The 17958-nt window shown below is 38.6% G+C and overlaps 1 protein-coding gene across 1 annotated transcript in view; it reads left to right on the top strand.

Moving 5' to 3' along the window:
* B3GNTL1 (UDP-GlcNAc:betaGal beta-1,3-N-acetylglucosaminyltransferase like 1) overlaps positions 1–17958 on the top strand; it is a gene marked incomplete at both ends in the record, with an annotated part of 109584 nt that overhangs the window by 82993 nt on the left and 8633 nt on the right. The window contains 2 exons of the mRNA XM_079544142.1: positions 1599–1723; positions 11015–11150. Coding sequence (XP_079400268.1) covers positions 1599–1723; positions 11015–11150 — 261 coding nt within the window. The remainder of the gene's footprint in view (positions 1–1598; positions 1724–11014; positions 11151–17958) is intronic.

Raw genomic sequence — 17958 nt, 5'->3', positions numbered from 1 at the left:
TGCCAAGCAATCGGACAGAATGGAACCAATTTTATTTGTGGATCTGGGAGCAGGGTCCAATTCAGTGCCTTAAATCAATCTATTATACAGTGAGGTCTGGAGCTGTGAAGTACAAAGCTTGAATTAGTTATGATTTCTCGCGAGACACATGTGTTCAACTGAGTGTTTTGGATTTGTTTTCTGGGTTTAAAGCCATTCTGCCTTATCCCCTCTCCTCCCCCCTTGACTGCTTTGTCCAGACCCTGTCTGACATGAGCACTCAGTGTGGTGGGTATGAAAAACAGACACTGAACTGTGTTACTGTTGTAACTAGAGGGCCAGAAGAAACCACATAGGCATTTTGTATCCAGAGCTTTAATTTAGAGAATCTCATTTTCTTAATTATGGAAGAAACTCAGAAGCTGTGGTAATCGGCAAAAAAAAAATTCAATTCATTTTTTTTCCCCTTGGATTTTCATTCTTTTTTGTGTGTGTTGAAATAAAGTATCTACATTTAAGGATTTTGACCCCCTCATTATTCCTACAGAAACAAATCTATTTCTGTCTCTCTTATTCCTTCTCTATAGTTTTCACGTTGTTGTGTTGCTTTTCAGCTTTTTATTGACTCTACACTTAATTGGCAAAATTATTCTATCAGAGATTTTGAGCCTGGTAAAGTTATGGGAATGTTTAAACACTCCACTGGAGGAAAGAAAAAACTGTATTTAAACATAGGAAAAATGATGCTCTAGCCAAACTTCAAGTTTTCAAGAAGTTGCTTCACTGCAAAATGTAGATGGATGCTTTTTCACTTTCACTGCAGGGCTGTGTCACTAAAGGTGGGTTTATGCTTTGGTATGTAAGACACACTTAAGTACTACGTGCCGTATGATTGTTCTGCTGACACACTGTCTCTGGCATGAAGATTTTCTGATTTTGGGTGAAAAATGCTGCATATGATTATGGCATTTCTATTCTTTCGGGAGCCTGAGGGCTCCAGAGTTCTAGGAGGATTCTTCCCTGCAGTTTCAGCACTGTTGCTTGCAGTTCCTTATGAAGAACATGACATGGCAATAAGTTGCAAGAAAAGATGCTTTACTTTTCAAATGCTGCCTCATTCCAACCGTTTTTATTTTTATTGAAAGTTCATGTCTGTTTTTATGGAGCCTGATTCACCTTTCCTAAGTAGAGACCAGTGTTTGGCAACCAAAGAAAGAAGATTAATTCTATTAAAATGGAAAAAAAGCAACAACCCACTCTTCTGAAGTCACTGTTCCCTTTCAATAAATTACTTGGTTGCTTGGCACTTTTGAGGCTTTGTGAATTGTTAAGCAGCTGGGTTCTCTCTTTTTGGGACTGATCTGCATCAAGCTTTTCCCTGTCAAAATGAGACCATTTATTTTTCTATTTATGTCCTTATGGTCAGATATATTTCATTTTCAAACAGCACTGCTTGCTTTTTAGTAGCTTTGTCTTTTGTACAGATATGCTTGCTTAGTGAAGCATTCGGTAAGTTCCTGGAGATATACAGAAATAATTTCATTTATCAGAAATTTATAAAATATGTACTTACATGCAACTAGTCACTTGGTGGTATGAAAGAACTGCTTCTCTTCCAGGGTGTTCCAGAAGACTTGTTGTTTTTTTATAAACATCTCCAAAAGGGTGGTGAAGTCCTTCGAGTGAACCATTGCCTTCTGCTGTACCGTTACCATCCACAGGCTGCAACTCATTCTGTCCTTGAGTAAGTTGAGGCTTGTTTGTAGAACTTAAAAATCAGCTTCATCTTGGATGATTAGCAGTACAAATGCTTTATTAAAAAAACAAACAAGAAAGCCGAGGAGCAATGAAATCTTAATATGCTGATAACATCCTGTATTTACCGATGGAAGGATAGTTTTCCTTTTTTGTTTTGTTATAACCTGTTTTTGAGGAACATAATATAATGCTGGCATTGAAATGACGAATAGAAATCTTTGGTTCTGATGGTGATGCCCATGGAGTGAAGGCATTTTAACATTGGACAAATATTCCAAGAAATAGTTCAGTCTTTGCAACTATTCTTGAAATAATTTCACAACAGGTACAGCGAGAGCAATCGGGAGTTTTGGTGACTGCATTACAGCAGTGCTTTCTCAACTTCCAGTTCCCATCCACTCCGCTGAGGCAGTTCAGTATTTTATCACTTCAGATTCTGCAAGTTGCCCGAATAACCTCTCTGCTTATTTCAAGTATTTATATTTTTTGCCCTTAAGGCAATTGGGAATACTGAATGTGATCGTGTTTCTCATCTACTGAACATGGCAGTGAAGCCATAACTTCTTCAGTACTTTGCAGATTATTGCAAAAAAAATATATACATATATAAAAAATAAAAATTGCATTACACTAAAACTACTAATAAGATTTTTCTTTTCATACTTCTACCGTATGAGCTGTAATGTAAGACACACACACACATATATATATATATATATATATATATATATATATATATATATATATTTTTTTTTTTTTTTTTTTAAAGCTTAATTTCAAAAAGAACTGTCTTGGTTTTAAGGAAGTATACAGAAACCTATTGTAATACTAACAAAAATCTTCCTTAGGAAAGTGAATAAAAACCAGATCTTTGATCTGAGAACTTGCAGCACTTACGAAAACTATTTTCATATTTTAAAAAGTCTAAAACTTCTAAATCAGATAACAAGGTTTGAAAAATACTTCTGAGGATGTGTAGGAGTAATCTTCTCAGGTGCTTTCTTGTAAGCTGTCTGCTGCTTTTACAGTGCTGTTCTACCCTTCAAGATGAAGCTAAACTGTCGATTGCTGATTCTTTGAAGTGCTTTATCTATCAAAAGTGCTCTTTCTGATCAGAAGTAATGCAAGTTGAGCCAAAGTCATGACAAAAGAAGTGTTTCTCTTACATTTTGACACTAGTGAAATGTTTGAGTTTTGTTATCCTTTAAGAGTCTCACAACCAAACTACAGTGGTAATTACATAAACTGTTTTCTTACTGATGAATGACTTACACTCTTCAGTCAGTCCTGTTTATGGCTTTGTAGCACTGACTAGTAAAACATTTGTATGCATTTTAGTTGTATATCACAATATTATTACTGTAAATACTCAAAGAGTCATTCCGAACAAATGGAAGATACTCTGGATTTTGTAAACAAACACAAGGTTTTTTTTTTTTTTAATTGGCATTTGGTTTTTCCTTTTGTGTGCATGATGGCTTTGGCAGCTAGTTACAAACTTTTCAGCCATGCATCGTGGGATGTTGGGACTCTTGGAAGACTATTGCTTCTATCTGTGGGAAAGCATCTTATTCTTGGAAATGAGTTTGTTCTGAATTTACTGCAAGCTGTTGCTTATTCAGATCTACAAGGTTGTGTGGCACAAGCACCCTGAATTACAACACACTGTGAGAATGTGGAAACACTGTAAGCTGTTTCAGATGTGCAGCTTGCATGTCCAAATTGGCGCCTCACTTGTCTCATTCTCAGAAGGCAGGCTAGCCATTCTTCCTGCTGGCTTTTTGTTGGTAGTATTGTTAACAATATTTTGTGCAAACTTACAAATATGAACTTGTGTAAGATCTCTTCATACTGGCATGCTCCCCTGCTTATTGCCTAAGTTGTAAAGGACTAGCCAGCGTTTGTTCCTGAATGCTACAGTGTGCGTTGCTGTGGGACTCGCCACAAAGGTTTAGCATTGAAATTGGGTCTTCCCTAATTTAACCTTTTTACACTTTCAATTTGTAACACATGTTCAGCCTTTTCCCGCAGCCTTTGTCTTGTTGGGGTGTTTTACTTGAGCAGTTTTCTGACACTTTGCCTTTGTCATTGGCCGTTGCACTCTCAGCTTTAGCCTAAGCCTGGATATGGGAGTGATAAACCAGGAACCAGATTAATATATTGAGAGAAAAGTGGCACTTACAGGAAAGTTGAGAGTTTTAATGGTTTATGTCTGGTTTCAGAGTTGGGAGCTAGTTAATAGAGTTTGTTTATGCAAAGGTGCACGTACAGTCCTTCAGCAAAGACAGCGGGCATTCGCATCCTATTGTGAACTGATTTCAGTTTATACAAATGTCTTTCATTACTATTCAGTGAAAATGCATGATCCCACATATTCAAACTTGTTAAAGTGTGTATATATATAAAGCTATTCTGGCAAGCAAAATTTTGTTTAGTTTAGTATGCATAATGGTAAACAATGCTCTTTAAGTCCTTTCCTATGATTGGGATCTTTCTGGAACAGATTTCTAAAGGTGAAGGTATCTGTGAAGCAGGAAGAAAAACTTATTTGCATTCTCCCTGGAGGTATCAGACTAAAATATTAAATGCTGTGTGTGTGTGACAGAATCTGAACCAAGTGCAGGCTGTATTTAGATTTCATTAGATGCATACAAAAATATAAGCTCTTTCATTGAAATCTCATCTAAAGTATATGGCAAATACCTGCTGAATGTGGATGAATGATACAAGATTTGGGAAACTTCAGCCTACTGCTACTACAAAAAAAAATCCCACACTGTGTCTCTTGGATCTAAATCATATTATCTCAGTTTACAGCTTGTATCTTAGGGGTGTGTGTATTTTGTGCTACAGGGCTCTGTTGCACTGATCTGACAGAATATCAGAGTTGGCATTATAGTGAGAAGTACTATGGTAAGTTTGGTGTGTAATAAAAACATCATAAAATTCATAGATCTTTATCTTGCTAAAGGGGAGAAAAATGAACTGTATATTAAACAGTGTACTGCATTGCAAGACAAAAGTCAGTATGGTAAAATATGAGCCATAAAACATTGTACTTGTCTTTAAGTGGTGTTGCACGTGAAGACAGACAGTTGGGGCAGGTAGGAAATCTGTGTAGCAATTTACAAATTTTTGGTCAAGAGAAATTTAAGATATGCAGAAAACAGGGTTGGATTCCCACTGAGATTTGGGAGATTCTCTTTTATACAGAAAATTTGAACCATGCTTAAATAACTTGTAGTAATTTCACGTGCTGTGTGCTCAGAACAAATGTAATATTGTACAGGCTTATTCTGCAGAAATATCCCATATTACGTAATCTACTAAAACCATTGGTGTCAGGCACTAGAAGCTTCCAGTGTCATCTAAGCAAAAGAACAGGCCCTTAGTTTGAACGCACTTTCAGTTCTTTTAGAGGTACTTGAGGCATGGTCTCATATCGCTGATGAGCATTGGAATGGCTGCTTAATTTCTTGCAAAAACATGCATCCAGAAATAAGCAGGAGCGGATACAGTCGTAACGTTTTCCTGCACGGCGGTAGTAAAGATGAGGTCAACTGCATTTTTATCGTCTGTCTGCATTTGGCACTTCAATTAAACATGAAAACTAATGACCTCATTAGATTCTTGAAAAGCGAATGGCATTAACATTGATAGTCTCTGTCTTTCTTAATAAGCCTTTCATGAAAAATAGGCCACAATGCAAACCATGCCTCAGTTAATGACCCACGACCTGAAAATGAACTCAGACATTAATAGAACCTATTAACAGTGTAAATGTAATAACTCAGTAGTACGATATAGTGCAGCAATTAATAAGTTCAGATAAAGTTCAACAGAACAACGGCGACCAAAAAAATCAGTTTATTCACCAGTATGGTCAGGGTTCAAATAGGATTCATTTCTGAATTTCCTGTGGATTGCAAGGGCTGTGAATTCTGCATGCAAAGCTAGCTGCAAAAAAGCTAGCTGGAAGGAGTCTGTTCTTCCAGCTCTCGCTGTGATTAAAAAGTTCTCTGTTCTTCCATCTCTGGATTATCTATCAGGTGAGATTCACCTCATATAAAATTCTATTATCCTGCCATGAATAAAAAAAACACTGGCAGAGGCTATTCACTTGAATAGCTGTTCTTCCTGTCTGGTGTCACCTGAGTAGCATGTGGGACCTCGTGTAGAGGGAAGGTCAGATTTATAGTGTTACTGTGGATGATAATCAATGCCTACAGTTTCAATACTGCTTTAGGATACTGGGCTTGTATTTTTACATTTCACAAGTACTTGTACATCTGTCTTTGCTCTGTTGATTCACTTATGTAACCTCACTGGGGGGAAGGAGGGGAGAGGGAGTCAAACGTTATGGTGAGGTTTAACAGAGCTCAGACATTAAATCATATAGCTTTTATTGTCACATTATCTTTCATTTCAAAATAGGAATGGAGCAGATGTTTCTTGACTCCTGTATTCAGTCAGTAGGTCAGCACACACTTTAACAGAGCTCCATTGTTACATTACTAGGGTGGATGGGATGGCAATAATTGCAGGGGACTGAGGAGCACACTTCTCACCCACTGAATGAATACCCTCATGTCGATCCTGCAGAATTTTGGCTCCTCTTCTTCTTTCCAGACTGCATAGCTTAGGAGGATTGAGTGGGCATACCAAATGAGAATGATTTTCCAAGTTAAAAAATGTATGTCTGACATTTGTGAATGACAGGAAAATGAAAGAAATGAGGAAAAAATTGTGTACTTCAAGGATTTTGATTAAAGAGGTGTGTTACAAAGGGTGCCAGCTTCTGTAATCAGAAGAGTTTGTGTCCCACCTTCTGACTGGGGAAAATGCTGTTGATTGAGAAGAGGCTGGGAAATGATACTAAAGGCTACTACCAAAGTGTTTGCCTTTAATCCTATCTGAGGTGGTAGGTGAAAGCAGCTTTGTTTTGGGATGATGTAGAATAATGATAGCTTCTAGGTTTTGCTTATGGCTATTTGAATATGTAATAACATGAAATCTGAAAGTAGCTGTGAGAATCATCTGTGAGAAGCGGTTTGTACAACTTCTAGATTGTTTCAGGCATTTTCTTTAAGCATGCTTTGCACGTTGCTACAGTTCCCGTCTGTTGCACCTGCACTGGCTCTTAAATGATGGGAAAATGGCATTCCCTTATCCCTCAAGGCAGGAATCCCAGTTATCTATTCTGGAAACATCCAAAAATGTGGCAAATTAGGTGAGCCAGAAACCAAAAGGGTGTAACTGAAACTCTCCCTTTTGACACACCAGGAGCTACTTTTTGCTTCAACACGTGAGAGATACTGTTCATAAAGAGCATCTTTTCACAAAGATTAAGTCTGTAGTTGTTGCTGTAATTAAAGCTCAAAAACAAATGCCTCCCCTTGACTCCATATCTGTATGACCATCTGGGCTCACACTGCTGAATGATTTTCAGGGTTGTAACTCCAGATTGCTAAGTGTTGATATATCTTAACTTTTTCATTAAAAAGGGTGCATACGATATGGGAATCAATTTAAAAACAACAACAAAGTGAAATTTTCACTTTGAGCTTATAGTAAATATAGTAATTCATCATAAGAACGTCTCATAGTGATGCTAGAAGAAATTCATAATTGCTGTATATATTGGCTTCTCTTACGAAGTCCAGAATTCTCATTCAAGAAAAACATTTGTTGGGGTTTAAATAAAGCTGTCTAACAATACTGTTGTGTTCAAAGAGAAGTCTAGTTAATGTTGAGTTTCACATTCTTAGTGCAGTTTGCTTACTCCCCACTCTTGCGTTACTCAGTGTAACGCTCGTATACAAGATAGGATCAGCAGGTCTGCTTCAGCCTGATCACTTTTGAGTGCTCGTTAGCTGGAATGTGAGAAGTTGCTGAGAGTCAGTGCACAGAAATATCTAATTCTAGGCTTCTCCCCAGCAACTCTGCCATTCTTGCTGCTTGCCGTAGAGCCTCTGAAAATGCAGTTGTTAGTCTCTTCTTGGTCAGTGACGCCTAATTTTTTTTTTTTTAAAGTGAATTAATTTCAGTAATTTTTCCTAGCTTTTAGCCATCTAGCAGTGAGTAGATTGAAAGCCTTGCTGGATTCCTTCTGACCCTGGCTCTACTGCTGGTGATCCTGTGCCCTGACTAGCTTCTCCATATCAGCTCTATCTTCAGGAGGCTTAGTCCATTAGCTTTGCTAATAATTCCCCTTTCACCCTTGGAAGGCTGCCTATTTTTTCCTGCCCTTCCTTGACTTTGTTAAAATTCAAGAAGGAAAGAAACTTGACTGTGCTGCTCAAGTCAGTAGGACATATTCTGAAGTACCTCTGGAAAATAATGCACTGTTATTCTTCACATTTCAAAGTGAAATCAGTTTTCAAACCTTTCCATTTACGTGTAAAGCCACAATCTTCCTTTTTAGAAACTCGCAGAAGCTCTAGAATTTCCAGTAACACGATTCTGGAAAAATACTTGACCTTCATAGTTCTTTCCCTTAACTTTCCTTCTGGGAATATAATATGCTGTAATGAACATGGAAAAATGGAGGTGTCAGAGGATGCCAGCAGCAGCTAAAGCTTTGCAGCAGGAATGCAGCTTGTGGTTGCATTAGAAGAGATTTGCAATCAAATCCAAGATTTTTTTTTCCGCTAGTTGAAGTGCTGGTGCACGGCCTCAGTCTTCAAAACTTTATATGGAGTGGCTAATTCTTCGTGGGCACGTTTATTTGTGTGAGAAGTTCTTTCCAAGTTATCGCACCACAATCAATGATGAAGTGCTAAGCAGCCATATAAGGATTTGGCTGTGCTTGGGATCTCCTGCAGAAGTGAGGCAGGCTCTCAGGAGCTGGCTAATAATCACAGAAAGAATCCATATGCCTGTGTGCTATGAGGGCTGCAGCGGAATGGCACAAATGAAAACAAAATTCCCATTGTTAAGATGTAAGAAAAGCTTGCTAACAAACTTTTGGTAGAAATTGTTACGTAATAAATTTAATAGCCTCAAATTTTATACTTGTGTATATTTGTGCCTCTGAGGTACGCTTCATTAAAGTCATTGGGAATGACAAAATAGTATCCGGTGCAGCCTTTGTGGAAATTGATAATCCATAACAAAAAGAAAGAAATAGAAAATGTTTCATAAAATTAAGATGTGACATAATGCCAGATCATCATAAATCTCTGTGTGTAGCATGTGTACGGTTCTGTAAGAGAATCACAAAGGATGCATACAGGACTGCGGATAGTCAGAAGAGAGCAGCCTGATTCATTGATGAGAATGGCTCAGAACTGCTCCTCTTCCTGACTCTGCCAGCCTGCGCAGTTTGGATTCTTACTATCAAGGAAATTGTGAGTGGTTTTTGATTTCTAGATGGCAAGTTGCTCTTAAAACCAGGAATCAGGCCTGGCCAGGTAGACAGCTGAGGTTGAAACTTATTGCAGCTGCCCTGTGATAACCTGTGCTGACCTGTTAATTAGAAGCTTTATTTAAAGCAAAAGGAACAACATATGGAATTTATGCGTTTTCCAAGAATATGAACTTAATAATGTCAGAAAATCGTGGAGCTTTAAATTGTGTTGAAGGTGTATTGGTAGGAAAAATATGTATTTCCAAAGACAAGGAAACAGCAAGTCTGTTAGTGTTTAATTTCAGAGAATGACTATTCATAAATGCATGAAGTCCTGAATGTTTTTTTAAAGCAGTGTACATTTTGAGTCACAAGGTCTATTAAAGCTGTAGAATGATTGGTAGCAATTGTTCTAAACTGTATTGTGTTCTGGCATTATAGTCAAGTGGAAAACCCATTTGAAGAAATGTTTTCAGCAAGGATAAGAAACTAGATGCCTTTTGGAATTTCTGACAAAATTACTTTTCAACACAGTGTCTTGTTCAAGAGATGTTCATTAGATTTGTCTGTCAAACCATAAATTAAGGAAATCGGTGTATCATATCTGGAGCACTGTTTGTAAGTATCAGATAGGTTCCTGGTTAATGAATACAATGTGAACTCTGAACATTAAACAGATGTTCTTGAGAGCAGGTGGTTTCTTTAAACCATTGTAAATTATGTAGTCTTAAATATTACATTATATGGTGGGAATAGATTTTTTTTTTTTGTACATAAATGATTGAAAGTGATAGGAGGTGTGCACAAAAGAAAAGAATAATGTCACAGTTGTGAGACTGAATTAATTCAGTCAGTTAGGACGTACAGGATACGAATGTAATCCTTGCCTTGAAGTTGTCCTCTCTTGCTGAGATTGTATGTTGAACCTTTTGAAGATCCCAACCAGCCATCAGCATTTAAGGATATTACGTGTTCCCTTCTTACTCGTTGTACAGACACATGGTTCATCATTTGATATTCATCTCACTGCTGTTTACCTCAACCACTTGGCTTAAGTCATACTGTGAAATGTATTACAAATCTGAAGACCTGAAGTGTAATTTGACCCAGGCATGTGCCAGCTTGGTTGTTTCTAAAGTATATTCTAAGGTATCTCACAAGGCATAGCACTTTTTCTTCAAAAGTAAAAGCGATAATAAATTCTATTGCTCTTTATTTCTTAAAAAGGTCATCTTCAAAAGAAGGCATAGTTGGTTATTTGTACTGTTGCTGAATAATACTTGGGAGGCTTCAAAATAAAAGCACTTGGTCTAACGTGTGCGCTCATTAGCAAGTGCTGAGTTGTGTGTAAGGGCTGGTAGTTCCAATGCTGTATGCAACTTCTGCAGTTCATTGATTATTTGTTGTTGTACCAACGTCTACTGATCCTGAGCTTTGAAAACTGACTTTTTGAAGACTTGAGCTGAGTGCAACAGTGTTTGGACTTTACATGCAGCACTGGGCTGCCTATTTGGCTAGACTGGAGTAGTGAATTTGTGAGAGTGGAAGCTTGGATTGACAAAGAAGAATAAATGTATAGGCAAGTGGAGCATGAAGAATTGGGATTAGGAGATAATTTGCCTGTATGTACTGCAGGGTTATAGGGCAGTTCATCTGGTGTCTGGCAGTGGGCAAACAGCATGTTGGTGGGCAGTTGGAATTGTTGGTATTGAATTTGATTACCATGTTAAAGTTCTTGAAAATAACAGCTATGACTTCTGATCTTAATGATTTTTGTCCAAGGGCTTCCACAGAATTTCCTTTTTTCTGCCAACAGTTAGATGTGGCCCTGGGAAATTGCTACCATTTTTGTATTCTGTGTGAATTGTTTTGATCAGGTTTGTGTGGGTGTGTATATGTAAAATAATGTGTGTCTTTCTAATTCTTTAGGGAAACCATCTGGAATCACCGAGTCAAGTTTCTTGAGGATAGAGTCCTGAGCTCGTGGACGTCATTCACTATTTGGAATGCTGGCAAGCAAGGCAAGAAGCTCTACAGAAGTTTGTCACCAGCTAATCGGGAAAAGGTACATTACTAAGGATGGTAAAACCTGTACAAAACCACTTGCTTCTTCCTACATATTACAGTAGCATTCTCATGAAAATATTACCAGTGTAAATTGGAAAAATTCTCAATACTCTAATGAACTTGTACTTTCGAAATGCTCCATTGCGTTATCTAGAGTGTACTGTGTGTAGCTCAGCATAGACATTCTTGTTCCTGCTTGCTGGTGACTAAGCACAGCAGTAGCATAGGCACTCTATCATTGCTTATGGTACTGATGTGTAACTAATCTTTGCAGTAGCCGGGTACACCAGGTGAATCAAGTAACACTTTGCATGGCACAATGCTGAACTACCTCGTCTAGGGTTACTCATACAGGTATTTGTTACGTTTGCCCAGTTCCTAGTCGGATACTATGTGAGTCCCTGTCAAATACTGAGCAGTCTGGTTTGTATTTTGATAAGCAGTGAGGCTGTAACCTCCTTTTGAAAAAGAGGGGGCTGTGGGGGGGCCATGCAAGTAGTGCTGTACATGTTGTGCAGTTTACAGTTGAAAATGTGGAGGTCACTTACAGTTGGGTGGAGGTTTATCGGAGTTTAAATCCCTCACTTTTATAGAATATTGTTTTGTGGAATATTTTTTTTGTTAGATAAAGGCTTTAGGGCTAATGTCAAATGACCTTCTTATAAAAAGCCACAGAACATTGATTTTTATTACCAAATGTGTTTTCCTTTATTAAAAATGTGAGTGGGAAGACAAAATGGCAAATATGTATACGTAAACCTGGTTAATGTAGTTGACCAGAGGCCACACATGGGGGGGGGGGAGGGGGAATAAAAGAAGGAATCTGTGTATATCCACAGTTGAAATTAATGATTAGGAGTGGGAGGCACTCACGCAATAGATGTGCAACCCAAGAATTGAACCTGAATTTCCAGATTAATGTTGCAGTACCATAGTCTGTCATTGATATCGTGTGGTAATGGGTGAACTGATGAAATAATATTAAATGCTCTGTCTCCAGTCAGTCCAATTTGCCCTCAGTCAAAGAGGACAGAACAGTCTGTTAGATCTTTTCAGCTATCTTGGTCATGCAGTGCAGTGTGCACGTAACAAAGCACTAGTGAATTTCTCTCATTTACTAACAGCCATTGCAAGTTATTATCTATCAAATAATAAGAATTAGGAAATAAATTCTAAGGGAAGAGATGGTAGCTGGAACTATGCTAATGCTGTGCAAGTAGGAATTTATGAGATGTGATGGGGAAACTGAGTTGTGATGTTGTTGTAGCAGTGTTCCACCATTTTAGGTCTTGGGGTCGTTTTTTTTTTTTTTTTTAATGCCAAGCTTAAATACAGGTTGACACTAAGACAGAACAGCTCTCTAGCTTTGTGCTGCGTTTGCCACCTCATTTTGTAGGTGACTCATTCAGAACTTCACATCCTGTTCAGCAAACACAGTGATAATTTGAAGATGCAGAGAAGATAAAAAGGACAAGAAAAACATTGGGTTTTGTGCTGTTTAGCTGCTGAAGGATCAAAGCTTGCCTCTCCTTCACTGATGAACAGCTTTTAATTCTCTGGTGTGCTGGCACAGACAGCGTGGTTCTAATTAACTGGATTTTTATATTCTTTCCAGCTGACCCTCACTTAACGTTTGCTTTGGCAGTGTTGCAGGCCGTGACACTGTTTTGTTTCTGTCAATGTTATAGTTACACATAATGTAGTATGCTTCAGTTTGATACTGAAATATTGCATAGAGCATTAACTCATCAATTACTGGCTGTGCACCCAGCTGCAGGTGTACGTGCCAAATATGCATGTACTGCTACAATATAGTTGCAGCCTGATCTTAGTGCCTTCTATAGAGTAATCAAATCTTAACCAGTAAGTCCAGCACGTTACCTACAGATACATTCAGAGGTTTTCTTAAAGATCAGCTGAAATAAGTAGCTTCAGAAAGTGGCTTATGGTCATCATGAGTGAAATTAGGGGTCTTGCCTTTAGATACCTAACTTGTGATGAAATTATTATTATCTGTAGTGATTAAAACCTGGTTTTATGTTGTTGTTCAGGCTTATTCATAGCTTTTCTAACAGTGAATATCCATCTCAGCTAGAAATAAAGCGTAAAAGATATACTGATGGCTCTTAGTCACTGGCAGAAGGCTGTCTATGCAGTTCAAACATCTCACTTGTACAAATTCTATCTAAAGGATTATGCTGCTGCAGTTTCAACAAACAAATTCATAAAATTTGCAGTATAATTCATAACTTATTATTCTAAACCAATAACAGTAAAAAGAGGCTAGTTAAACTTCATGTTATACTTGTCCCAAAACACCTCAATTTTTTTAGGAATAATCCTCCACTCTTGCACTCTAAAATCCCATAGAAGTAAAGGTGGAAAATAGTTGTTGCTTCATCTTGTCTATCTCTTAAAAACCAGAAGCATACTTTTCCTGTCTCACTCTTTAAAGGTTATTTTAACAAAAGGTAAGCTTTCAGGTACACTGTTAATAATGAGAATAATAGAGATACAGAATCTAGCTATCAATCAAGAGACCTGGCTGTTGCCTCTACTCCCAGCTGAAGTGTTGCAGTCAGGTCTGGGCCCCCAGCACAAGAAGGGCACAGAGCTGTTGGGGTGGATCCAGAGGAGCCCGTGAGGATGCACAGAGAGCTGGAGCACCTCTCCTGTGGAGACAGTCTGAGAGCTGGGGGCGTTCGACCCGGAGGAGAGAAGGCTCCAGGGAGAGCTCATGGTGGCCTTGCAGCCCCTAGGTGACTCTTTGCTGGAGAGTGTTGTGTCAGGACAAGGAGTGACAGATGTAAAAATGGGAAATTTAGGTCAGATGTGAGGGAGAAGATCTTTATCCAGAGGCCCTGGCACTGCTGCTCAAAGAAGCTGAGGGTGCCCCTGCAGGTGCTCAAGGAGGGGAGCAGCCAGTCTGTGGCAGGGGTTGGGGCTGGCTGGGCTAAAGATCCCTTGCAGCCCAAACCATGCTGTGATTCTATGATCTACAAATAGAATCTATTATTGTACAGTTACCACATTCTACTCTGAAAATGCAGTTCTGAATGTGACCTTTATAAAGCAATGTGATCCTAAAAGGTCTCTAAGACACTGCAATGCAAGTCAAATTGCCAAAGCGTGCTGTAGAATTCCACTGTCTAAATTTAGTTTCATATGTCAGTTTAAACTTGTGGAAATTTCACTTTTTCTCTGTTTCATGGTTGCTGCATCCTTTTATTGAGATTCAGAATCTCATTAACAGTCATGAGTCTGATTTCAGTTGGGATGTGGAATCACAGTGGGGTTTTTTCCCAAATTGGGAATATCTGCTTGAAATGTGGGGCACATCCACTAAAAGAAATAAAAACAACAACATACATTTCTAGGATTTTTACAGTGTCATAAATAACGCAATTATATTTCTAATGCTGACTTGCTGTTGGTGGAGTGTTTGGGGTGTGGGGAAGAAATGCTGCGTGCCAAGCTGTTTTTCAGAAAACAAAATTTTGGCTATGCTGGGAAGCAGCAGTCTTCATTTGTGCTCAATAACATGTTATGACTTTAGTCTGTTTGTCTCAGTTAAATTATGACTATATCAAAGGAGAAAAAACACCTAAGCTATATTCTGTCTTTTCCTTTAGACATCTGCATGGTGAAGAGTAAATTAATGCCTTTTTTCCAAAGTGTTCAGGCAAAGATCCAAGGTTCAGTATTTTTATTAAACAGTAACACAAGGAAAAAAATTATTCAACCAGTCAGGTTTTATTTATGAATTAATTACCAGGATCTCAGTATTCTTAGGGAAATTCTGTTTCCTGTCTGCCCCCTTCTTGATTCACACAGTTGACAGTGGTTTAGTATTAGCATTTCTGCAAGACTGAAGTCGAACAGACCTTTTCTTGTTTAAAACACATCCGTCTTGTCTATAATTTGCAGCTGAAGATGGAAACCAAATGTTTTTGGGACACTCCATATGCCTGGAGGGTTTCTGAGCTGTCTTGTCCACTCTTTTATTCTCTGTCAAACTTTAGCTAAAAAGAGAACTTGAGCATTAACATTTTGTGTCATTTCCGATCGCTGAAAATAGTTCAAGTAGTGAACAGAAAAGGAGGGGGAAAGGACAAAATAAGCATCAGCTAATGAGTGGCATGGAAACAGTACTGTGCACATCCAGCCCATGAAACTTCTGTATTCTATCCACTGGCAAAACTGAAAGCTTCAAGAAAGTATTTTGTATGCTCTTTTTCCTAGCTTGTTTACCATTTAAAACCATCCATAGCCATGTACTTGATGCTCCCAAAAGCAAGAAATGCTTATCTTTTGTAGTATGTGATAGACGATATGAGAGAATGAAGTGGGGAGTGCTCAGAGAAATCAAGGGAAGAATATTGCACCCACCTTTACTGCAGAGCACAAGATAGAAAGCCAGTAAGAGAGCTCACAGAGCAAAGGGAGACAGATGGACTTTAAAACCTTCAGTTTAGTCCAGGTATAAAGCATCCTAAAATGAAGGATCTATTCTACCACTCGTTATTTTGGACCACAGGTAGTATTTCATGCTGAAATACTGCAGGGAGACTTCTCTGCTGTTTGCAGACACGAAGGTGCATTTTTTTGAACTGCCATTTTGTCAGTATGGATTGTGAGGCATGCATACCTGAAAAATTCCTGGTAGAACTTTCCTAGTTGTGTGTCCTAGAGAAATAAGAGACTTGCAGTGGTTCCCATGGCGTTATGTCTAAATGCAGCTATATTTTGCATGTAATAAGGGGAATTTTGGACGTTCAATACTTAGAAGCTAATTTTGCGTGTTGGATCCTGGCATGAGTGTTGTTTTCAGCAAGTTTGGTGTGTATGTGTGTAAAGAGGGAAGATGATGATGTCTTTAATGGAGTAGTGTCTTTAATGGGTGCATGACATGCATATTGGGAATTCAGAGAGAGACGCAGCTTTTGTTGTGGTGTAATGCTAACTGGCTGCAATAAAAGCAACATCCTGATACTGAAGTCAATCTGACTGTGACTGAGAATTGCTTGTTGTCTTTGTGGTTCCTCTTATGGCATGCTGAAGATGTTTCTGCCTCTGTGTGCCCCTTGGTCTGTTTGTCATTACTTGTATCTATTTAAACTTGCATTATAATGTTTTGCTTTGCTTTGTTTTGACATGAATAGCCAAAATTGATTTAACATTTGCAGAGATGTATATTAACGTGCTTCCGAGGCTTTATACAAGTAAGAGTGAAAGAATTATAAATAGTAGAATCAGGAAGGTCAGTAGAAGTTTAAAATGCATGGAGGACCGTGTGAGCAGTAGGAGACAGAGAGAGAATGCAATAGAGAAGATTCCTTGGTCTGATAGTCCAAGCCTGTCCCTTCACACTGTGCTTATTAAAAGGAACCAGCCAGAGGCATGCTTTTACCTTCCCCAATTTTTTTCTCCTAGATTTGAGTAAATAACTGATCTTTAGAGCCACGTAAATACTCTCTTAAGAAGGGAACAGCTTTCTCCATTGCCTTTATACCACTGTTAATGTGTGTTACAATCTGTAACTATTACTTATAGTAATTATGTAGCTTGTGAATCACACATAGATAGCTGTCATCTCATTTTCAGTTGAGAAAAACAGCAATATTTTGTTTGTTTTGTACCTGCACAGATCTGTGTGTGTTGTTCAAAACAAAAATGCACAAACGTTTGTGTATTTCCTTAAAACTGATGTGTGGCCTGAAGGCACATACATCAGTTTTAAGGAAATATACAAATGTAAGCTTCAATGATGCCATGTTGTCAGTTGCATTGCAGATGAGTTATTCTGCTTGGAGGAAGGAAAAAAAAAACTTTTGAGACTGTTTTGTAGCTTTTATAGTTCATAATTTCCTCCCCAGAAGCTCCTGTACGGGTAGATGAACTTCGTAGGAGATGCAAGATAGGAGCCTGTTAGTGCAAGAGAGGAACAGGCAACATGGGTAAGCCTAACAGCTTAACGTAAATATCTCAAGTAAGCCTGATGCCTTGAGTCCCCCTTCTTGAATAAACAACTGTGTGCAAGTCCTGAATTTGTCTCCAGACAGATTTTCTTTAATTGGAAAATAGCGTGTGGCAGAAAAATTGTTGACTTACATTTTGGCCACCCACGTGGTGTACATTCTGTCAGAAGATTTGCCCATTGGAGTCTGGCCTCTTTTCTAATACTGCAGATATCAGATTTAAGGTGGCTGAATCCACTGAAAATTAGATGTGCAGATACTTACCAGCAGAAATCTTGAATGAAGTTTGCTATGCTCAATTCTTGCTCATCTACAGCCCACACCTTCTGTTTTTCAGTTACAGTAAGCTATAATGATGGCTGGGGAAAGCAGAGTTGGGGATGTATTCATTTGTCCAAGCACAGAGACAAAAGAGAACCTAGGGAAGGTGCTGGTTCTTTGTGTTTGAAGTTGCTTGCGATTAGGGCTGCCTAACCCAGCCTCCATCAGCCACAGAGACTTTGTTCAGTGTCTGTTAGCTTCCTAGTACTTCCCTGCACTCCCTTTCTAGTTCCATTGTAAAGTCTGAAGCGTGGGCTGTGTCCTTAGTGTGACCCCTGCATCAGGAGCACCCAGAGCAGAAGTCTGGATCTACTGGCCTGAAACGTGATTCAGTTCCTCCTTCAGCTCCAAAGTGAAAATTTAATGTTTCCTTAACGTTCTTTTCTTTACTGGTGAACCAATAAAGGATGCAAAAGTGCAGCAGTAGGACACTAATGCTGTTGCATCAGTGTCCCCTATTGTGCAAACAGAAGGAGGTCATTTTAGGTAAAATAAAGTATCTTATGC

Source organism: Tetrao urogallus (genome assembly GCF_951394365.1).
Source record: "Tetrao urogallus genome assembly, chromosome: 18".
Classification (NCBI taxonomy): Eukaryota; Metazoa; Chordata; class Aves; order Galliformes; family Phasianidae; genus Tetrao; species Tetrao urogallus.
Note: the sequence above shows the minus strand (reverse complement) of the source record. Positions and strands in the feature narration are given on the sequence as shown.